The following is a 9,598-nucleotide window of genomic DNA, read 5'->3' as shown; positions in this document are numbered from 1 at the left end:
CAAGCGCCTTATTGCCATGAAAATATAACTTTAAAGAATGCAATTGAAAAAAAAAATAAAGTGGCATTACCGATTAAAAAAACTAAAAATTAAAAAAATAGACAAAACCTCCTCTCTTTTATTTTGTTTAGAAGATCTATTTTAAATAATATTGATTTTTTTGTTATGCATTTAATTTTCATAGAGGTTTTCTTGTTCATCTAAGGTTTTGTTTTTATATTTTATATAAATAAACTATGTTTTTTTAAAATAAAAAATATTTATTTTCAGATAATATTTTTAATGTGTAACCTTATATGTTATTCTTCTTGTTTTTAGTCAATCAATTTAATGATATATTTTTTCAGGATTAAATATATTAATCTACATATGTCTCTTAATTTTTCAGGTTTTGTTTTTAGGTGTCATTAATAATTTTTTATTTATCTATTAGTGCACATAATTGTTAGTTTATTTGATTACATGTGTGCATAAACTTTTTGAATTGTTACATATTTTGAACCACAAAAATACGTTGAAGAAAACCTGCATATTTTTTTTTTTATGAAAAATAAAAATATTTGACCCGCGGCGGAGCGCGGGTCACATAGTTAGTTTATAGTATTTCTCAGGCATGTGAAATATTGTCTACTCACCCAACTCAAAAGTAAAACAAACACATAAGTATGCACCAAAAGAAATTCTATTAATATACATTAGGTGGAATGTCAGGGATATCTTAATACAAAAGAATACATGCTCATAACTCTATATATTTAGGAACCAAACAAGCTTTTTTTCCCAAAAAAATAAAAACAAAAAATCAAATGGTTTTTGAAATTGTAATTCAAAAGGAAACGAATCATAAAACTTGATAATTATTAACCAATAAACCTCAATTATTCATAAAAACCAATTTGAAAACTAAAATTACAGTTAGGGATCAAATTGTAATTTTTTCAAAGTTTAAGAAACAAACTGAAAACTTCTAAACATTGAGGGAACAAACTGAAAACTTCTAAAAGTTAAGGTACCAAATCCTACCTTCTAATAACTAGGAATCTTCTTCAATGGAAAATATGCTTTCAACTCTTACAACCATCTAATATATCTTATCTTCAAAAACTCCTCATCAAAAATTAAAAATGCATCTATGAAAAGGTTGGCTACAAGTTAAGTCTTCAATGTATCATCTATCATAAAATACCACTTTTCTTATTGACATGATGCCTATACGAGTTTGTAGGAATAAATACGGGCTTTGGTCTTTCCTGAGGTAATTATCTAGGCACGTCCCTCTCCTCGATAAATTTTCTTGTTGGGCCTCCCCTTATCCAACCAATCAAAATTATGTGTTAGGACTTTCCATGTTGCCTCTCGAGTACTCGTAGCATCCTAGATGGCCTCCACTTCTTCATTGCAAGGTAGAAATATGTTACCAACACCTTCATCCATCAAACAAGTCAACCTCCTCTAATAACAATTAATGCAACTTATAAAACTTGAGGGTCTAGCTCATTGGTCAACAGCAAAGCTTGTCTTTGCGAAGGTCCTGGGTTCGATCCTCAAGAGTACCAGCCTGTCACCCCCGCGGTGCCTTACCTGCCTACTGGGCTTGCAGGATGTTCAGTGGGCCCGGGGAATAGTCGTGGTGCGCGTAAGCTGGCCCGGACACCCCGGGTTACCAAAAAAAAAAAAATTAATGCAACTTATAATGGAAGATTGAAAGTTAGGGTTTCTTAAGCATTATAATTACAGTCATATACTACATCATATATGCCTAATAACTAGAGAAATAAAAACTATATAAATTAAAACATCATATATGCCTAATTTGGGTATGAAAATGATCTCAGCTACTTACAGTGAGCTAATTAAAACCAAATCTATAGAAAACATTGATAAAATTTTAGCTTCAATCATTGGATTAAAATTTTCATTTTTTTTATTTGTCAAAAAGCTCGTTTGAATCGTTCGGACTTGAGACTTTTGTTGCGCATCCCACGGCACTTATCCATTTGCTAAACCTTACAAGAAAGTTCCAATCATCTTTGGTAATTGAAATATACTCTCTTTTTTCCGGTGGAGGTAGTCCTATTTCAGCTAACACAAACAATAATGCAATACAAATTGCAAGAGAGTGGTTCAAAGCAGATCCAGAGGCAATCGTTAAACCAGGCAATGCAAACAGGTGAGGGGCCAAATCTGTCTGATGCTTATCATATCAACGGATTTCCAGGGCCATTATCCAATCAGTTCAGTTCGCTAATTCCCTTTAATTAAACTGGAAACCCACCGAACAACACCATGGTGAGCAATGGAACCAAGCAGGTTGTGCTTCCTTTAACACCAAGCTTGGAGCTCATTATGCTGGACAATCAAGTGATTGTCTTGGATGGAAAGCTTCCCAATCAAAAACTGCTTCCTCCACCAGCTGATCTTCCCAGATGTTAACGTTAGAGCTACTCCACTTCTCAGTAGCAGGCAGGCCAGAAACTGGCCTGATGATTTTATTTATTTCTTTTTCCTTTGAGCAAGTTGATCTTGTGAAATTATGTAGATTACCCAAGTCAGGGTTGAGGAAAAGAAAATAATATACCAAGTTTATCTCAAATATTCTGTTGCTGAATGCATGAATTGATATTGACACGAGTTTAGTTGATTTTCTGTGCCCTATATCTCTACTTTGCCTTAGCTAGTGCTCTTACCTAGTCAAACTTTCTAATTGGAAACCATTGAGATGACAAACGAAGTCCACAAAGTAACATGTCTGGACCGTATGGCATTCAGATCTAGCCAGCTCGGTGCCCATCTAACCTACTATATCTTGATTATGGGAGACTAACATCAGACGCGGTTAATATTTAACCAACATCAACTTCGATACAGTTTATTTGGGGTTTTTATTTTTATTTTGTTTAATGAACATGAACATCAGAGATTCCACTGCAGAAAAGCAGTGTTAAAGAAGGCAACCCGAGCCCTATTTCTACTTAAGACAACGTTTTAGTCCAAAACCAGTAACTTTTAGAGAGAATGGTTTCAATCACACAGAGGATGAGTGGAAAACCCACCATTCATCTCTATTGCAACCTAGTAATCTCAACCTGGTGTGTACTACTTTACTACAAACACAAGATGTTGAGAAGGATCATTGAGCCATTAATTCTTTTTATTTATACGGCTCAGATAAACAATGTGAATAAATTGAGAGGGTTTATATTTAGAAAAAAAGAACGAACTACAGTTAACAAGAACAAAGACTTCAGCTATCCCCATTTCTTCTGTTAAAACTACAGGCACTCATTGCCGCATAATAGTTCACTGAACTTGGTAACCCAAAAAAAAAATCAAGAGAGTAAATGAACCTATAAAGAATAGCATTGCACTATATAATTATAATATTAAAAACTGGCTCGTGCAACCAATAATCAGCATCCTACTTGACATCCCTATCCATTGGACCTGTATATTAAACACGCATACAACCCTATCCATCTTAAAAACTAACCTTTGGCATAGGTAGTATTGAACTGTATATTGGACCTGTATATTAAACACGCATACAACCCCATCCATCTTAAAAACTAACGTTTGGCATGGTTAGTATTGAACTAAGAAAAGCTTTGCTCACGCATCAAAGTTTCTAACTTTTCAACATCTTCTGGAATGTCGACACCATGTGCCTCGTGGTCAACTTTTATCACCTGCAAAATTTGTGTACATTTCTAAATTTTGATATTTTAGCAAGCACAATCTAATTCATTCGTATGGAAAAGGAAAACAAAAACCTAATTTGTAGATAATAACATTTGAAAATACATGCAGAATTCTTAGGAAGTGAACAATATACAGTGGTCCTGAAAAAAAAGAGAGAGAAAAGAGAAGAAGGCATCTAAAATGAGATAATGGATAACTAGAATAGCAAAAAGATTAGAGAAAATCAATTGACAGTTTTATTTCAAATTTCTCTTCCTATTTTCCTTTGAAAATAATGCTCAATAGGATTTAAAAATCAAATTGGCTTCAATTTTCTATCCAAACAAAGTTTTTACAGGAGAAGAATACAAAAAATTGGAAAGATTCTTCCATTTCAAAGGGTAACACCCAAAAGAAATATTTTGCTTTCATTACCGAAACAGCCTAGTGTAGGGCCTAGACCATATTGTAAGAGAAACAAATAACAGCTTTGAGAAAGCATTGCAATGTTAAAACTATTATGCAAGAAGTTTCAAATAAAACAAGCCAGTCAAGGTGGTAGAGTAACAGTAGAAGTTCTTTATAATACCTTCATTTTGTAACCATTTTCAAGGACCTTAAGCTGTTCCAAATCCTCTTCTAGTTGCAGTGGAGTAGGTCGAAGCTCAGGATATATCTTCAGAAACTTTGTATCATAACTCTGATCAAACATCAGATGATATGCAGTGTTATTAAAGTGCAGGATGGCAAACAACGTGGCTGAAACACAGAACCTGTGCAGACAACCCAGCAATCACTCAAACATGGAGAGAACTTCCAAAAAAGATGCCATCTTCATACCTGAATTCCTAGATGAAGCATATAAGGAAATTGTTGATTGACCTTTCCCGTTCTGTATCAAGTGAGTAAATATATTCATTAACAGTCTGACATGAAGAGTTGTGCAGAAAATTAAGACAACCAACTAATACTTGATAAACTCACTTGTTGTAAGGAATTAATCCCCTTGAAAAATAGATAGCATAGCCACGATTATCCACCACACATTTCACTCGATTGGGATCGAATGCATCTTCAGGCTTCAAAGCAGTTACAGCAGTGCTAAACACTGCATCTGGGGCTGCCTGCATCCATATGAATAATGATAAACTTCAACTAAAGGTATTAAATAATGACTAGTACTGCAATACGATCAAACCAATGCAGTATAACTTCTGAAACGATTTTAAAGCTGCACAGCTCATTCATTTTCTTCACTTCACAGGATTTTTCAAGTTGCTTAAAACACACCTAGTGAAAATATAAAAATTTATAAAGATAAAAAATGAACCTTTTGTTCATCAGTTGTCATGGTCATGATTTAAGAGATGTTCATTATGAAGATAGATAAATTCACCTGCAGTGCTTTAACAATTCCATCTATTATCTCAGGTTCAATGAGTGGCTCGTCACCCTGAATATTGACAACAACATCATATTTCTTATCTAGCTTTTGAAGTGCTTCGTTGCATCGTTCAGTACCTGCACAACAACAAAAGATTGTTACCCAGCCTTTGTAAAAAAGAAAGAAATTACGATTTACATTGAACAATAACTGAGATACCTACCGTTTCGACAGGACTCTGAAGTCATTATCACATCAGCACCAAATCCTCGACAACATTCTGCAATTCTTTCATCATCCGTAGCCACAACTGCATTGGAAAAGTTTATGAAAGAGGTTGTTAAGAATATCAACAAAACACACTAGACCATTCAGGTCACAGAAAAGAATCTACACCAATACAATTATTGTAGCAAGCAGTTTTTTCCCTTCTATGGGTCACAACTGAAAAAAAAAAAAGAAGGAAAGACTACCAACACCGAGCAGTTATCGAACAAGTCTAGCACATAATAGATCAGTTTTGATGGCGACCACAACATCAAATCCAGACTTTAGGCATCTAAATGCATTAAAAGTGTAACCAGATCAAACGAACATAGAGATTCTCAATGCATTTTAGTTTTGAACCATAAATTAATCCAGGAACACCTCTATAGAGATATTCTCAATGACAATATTACACGAAGCAGAACAGCTCACCATCAAATTAAGGTGGAGCTCGGGCTAGTTACTTACCTATATGATCCAGTGTACTTGCTAGTTTGGCCCTTTCCCAAGTTCTCTGTAGATGATCAACTAAAAGTGTGAGTATAAAGAAACTCTCTTTCGAGGTACTTTATAATTTTTAATTAATTATAGATTAAAAGAACCATTTCTTTCCCCATATCAAACAGTACACTATAATTCAAAAAAATCAGTACAAGATAAACATGCCACCAGATATCAAGTAAATAATCTCACTTCAAAATATTTAGTACAAGATAAACACGTTAATTCTAAAGATGAGAAATTGAGTACAGACGATCAATCAATGAAAACACCTTTGTTTGCTAATCTTTACTCTTGTTTCAGTACTGGATCACTTAACACATAGTGCCCCAACAACTATGTTGTTGTAGCTAACCATATCACACATGAGACCATGCGAGGTATAACACTAATTCAAAAAAATTTCACACAAGCTCGATTCCGCATAAAACAGCCCTTGAAAAAGTTTTTGGTTGTAAAAAGAACATCTTAAGAAAAGGTACAAGAAAGTCGACCATAAAAAAAGGGTTAGATGGGCACTTTAGTAAGCTTTTGCTATAAAACAAATTACCAATCACTGAAGGAATCCAAATATACAAAACCCATATCAGATCACATATCAAATCACTGAATAACACCTCAAAAAAATCACATGCAAAAAATCAAGAAATGAAAAAACTTTAAAAGAAGTAATGAATGAAATAAAAGAAAGGGAGGCAAAAGGGTACCTGGATCATGGGTTTGCCAAGGATATTAACAAGTGGTTTGCCTTCAAACCGAGAAGAAGCATAACGGGCGGGTATGATACCAACAACTCGGCTCCTAAACTTTCTGTATCGACCCAGATATGCACCAGCGCCAATGGCCGCAGCAATTGCAGCCCCGGCTACAATGCTGTGCGCGATCCAAAATTTGCTCCATGAAGACTCAGAAGAAGAAGAACACATCGACATTTTTGTCTATGGTTGTCGTGACTGCTCTTCTCTGGCCCTTGTAGATCTCATATCAAATCACTATATCTTTGGCCAGGTCGGATCGATTTTTCTTTTTAAAATAAATAAAAATGTTGCTAACGTGCTTTTTATATAAAAAAAATAAAAATTATAAATTCAAAATCTAATAAAAAAATGGCGACATGTTTTTTCAAAGATTAAGATAATAATATTATTTTTAAAAAAATTATAAAATAATAAATGGATTCTAATAAATATAATTTAACCTATAAAATTTATAATTCAAACATTAAACTATGATAATTTTATAATAAAAAAATAAAAAAAAATTATAAAATTAAATTTTCAATCAATTCAAAATTATATAAAAAAAACATTCAATTTTTAAAAAATATAAAAAATATCAATTCAAATCAATATTGATAAACCTATCAAATTCGTGACTCAAGATATAATGATCGGATATTGTCGTAAAAATCAAGCTAAAATATTTTTTAAATTTATTTTATAACCAACTAATTATTAAAGGATAAAAATTAAAAAAAAATCTCGTTTAAAAGAAATGACAAAAAAATATTTAAATCAACCCAGGTTAACCCACTAAACCTATGACCAAATCATGAAACTTGGATAAACTTATAGAAAAGAAATCAAGAAAACAATTGCGAAGCTCAAATCTCAACTAATTAAATGTTAAAGAGAAAAAACTCAATTAAAAAAAAAAAAAAGACTTCACTCAACCTAAATTGACTTTTTTAATCTAGAATTCGGGTCATGAAACCAAAATTATCCTGTATAAGATGAATAAAAAAAATATACAACGTTCAATTCTCAACCAATATGATATTGAAAAATAAAATTAAAAAAAAAAATTATTTTAAAAAAATTCAAAATAAAATAAATAGTAATTAAAATAATGATTATTAAATTTTTTAAAAAAAAAATAATTGACAACCTTTTTTATTATTATTTTGAAGTGAGCCTAACACGAAATCGATAAAAGAATAGAGAAGAGAGGGCGAGAGAGCGTAAGAAAAAATTATGAGTTGTTAAAACTACACCAGAGCTCCTCCGCTAACATGCTCCACCTTACAAGGCAGGCATTATCAACACAATTCTAATAGCAATGATGATAAACCCCTTTAAAGTTTGGAGGAAGGCACACACACCACCATAACATGGTGACCTCCCCTCACATGCTACATGCACCAACTAAATTTCCCCTTTAGTCCTTAATTGGTCTAAAAAAGGGGCTGGAAATTTATGTAAGTTTTAATTTTATCCCTAAGGTTTAGATTGTTTTGAATTAAAAAAAAATAATTTGAATTTGAATTTATCAAATCAAGTATTAGATTTGTTTCTTTACAACCGTGAGGACTCAATACCAAGCAAACCAAAACAAATTATTAGGGCTAACCTTGAAACATCCTAACATAAAAGGATCAAATTAAAAAAAATAAAAATAAAAAAAAAAATAAATTATAATGAAGTATTACAATCCACAGTGGATATACAGTAAAACCTCAAGATATACTTAGTTTAGTTGCTAAAATAGAGTTACAAAGTGTCAAAGGGGTTTACTAGTAAAATACTAATTTTATTTTTTTATAAAAAAAAAATTAGATGATTAATTATGTTTTTAGAATTAATTTCATTTTACCCACCAGAAGTATAATTTCTATCAATTTCTTCTCAAATACTTGTTCTTTTATCAATTACATTTTTTAACATTTAATCCAAGGTTTTTTTTTGTTTTAGGAATATTAAATGAAAATATCGTTATATTCTATAAATTTCAATTTTGCCTGAAAAAGTTTTTAATTAGCTCTTTAGAAAATGTTTTATGTAAAACATGTAGAAGATTTATATGTAGCTTAATTCTCAAAGAAGATTCAACTCAGATTAACATTAAAAAAAATTATGAAATTCAATAAAAATAGAAAAATAGAAAAAGTAAATTCACTAAGAAATAATTATCAATTAACTCCCTAAAATAATTTATAACAATATTTATTTTAAGGATTTACATATAAAATTTGAGTTAGAAAGCAATTTTCTATATACATTTTTTCTTAATCATGATATACATTTAAGAATCAATAATTCATTAATAAACTCTCATAAAGTCTTTTAAAAAAATAATTAATCAGAGAAAAATTTTAGACTCGATGGAATAAAGCACTTAGGCATGCATAAATACTAGCCTTAGAATATATCTATTGTCATTGCAAAATATATAATGTTAATATGTGTATTTAATAAAATAATTATATATGTTAATAAATAATAACAAATTTATTGATCTAAACGAGTTAGGAAGCTGATATATATATATAATCTGATATTGCATATAGCTTTTAAATATTTTTTTTATCTAATTATAGAACAATAGTTTATTTTTAATGTAATTCATTTTAAATAATAACAAAAAAATATATTTTTTCAAGTCTAAAATCAATTATCTTATTAAAGTCTCTTTTTTACCTTATAATTGTGAAAGCAAGTTAAAAAAAATCAAAATATTATGTTCATTAAAAAGTTAAATATACATATATATATATATATATATATATCATGTTCAATATCTATTTAAAAATAAAAAAAAAAATTAATTTTCATTAATCATTTATTATTATTATTATTATTAGATACGTAATAATTGAAAAATAATTTTTTAAAATTCAAATAAAAATTCATGATATTATTTAAGAACCATGTCAAAACCGAAAAGTAAATAAATCATCATAGTAATTTTAGTTTTTTGCATGAAAGGGGAAAAAAGGACATAAAAGAGACAAGCCTAGTGTGTGGCCCTCTAGTAGGATGTGCATGCAAG

General features: G+C 30.7%; 1 protein-coding gene across 1 annotated transcript; it reads right to left on the bottom strand.

The window, feature by feature from the left end:
• Positions 1-3,342: 3,342 nt before the first annotated feature.
• On the bottom strand, positions 3,343-6,840 carry LOC118038179 (3-deoxy-manno-octulosonate cytidylyltransferase, mitochondrial). The gene is made up of 8 exons (XM_035044496.2): positions 6,538-6,840; positions 5,798-5,843; positions 5,286-5,372; positions 5,075-5,199; positions 4,663-4,802; positions 4,519-4,570; positions 4,268-4,378; positions 3,343-3,686 (listed from the first exon to the last, which is right to left on the bottom strand). The coding sequence occupies exons 1-8, from the start codon at positions 6,760-6,762 to the stop codon at positions 3,594-3,596; spliced, it is 879 nt and encodes a 292-aa protein (XP_034900387.1). The 5' UTR covers positions 6,763-6,840; the 3' UTR covers positions 3,343-3,593.
• Between the last annotated feature and the right edge of the window lie 2,758 nt (positions 6,841-9,598).

This window comes from Populus alba, chromosome 1, assembly GCF_005239225.2.
Source record: "Populus alba chromosome 1, ASM523922v2, whole genome shotgun sequence".
In the NCBI taxonomy this organism is placed as follows: Eukaryota; Viridiplantae; Streptophyta; class Magnoliopsida; order Malpighiales; family Salicaceae; genus Populus; species Populus alba.
Note: the sequence above shows the minus strand (reverse complement) of the source record. Positions and strands in the feature narration are given on the sequence as shown.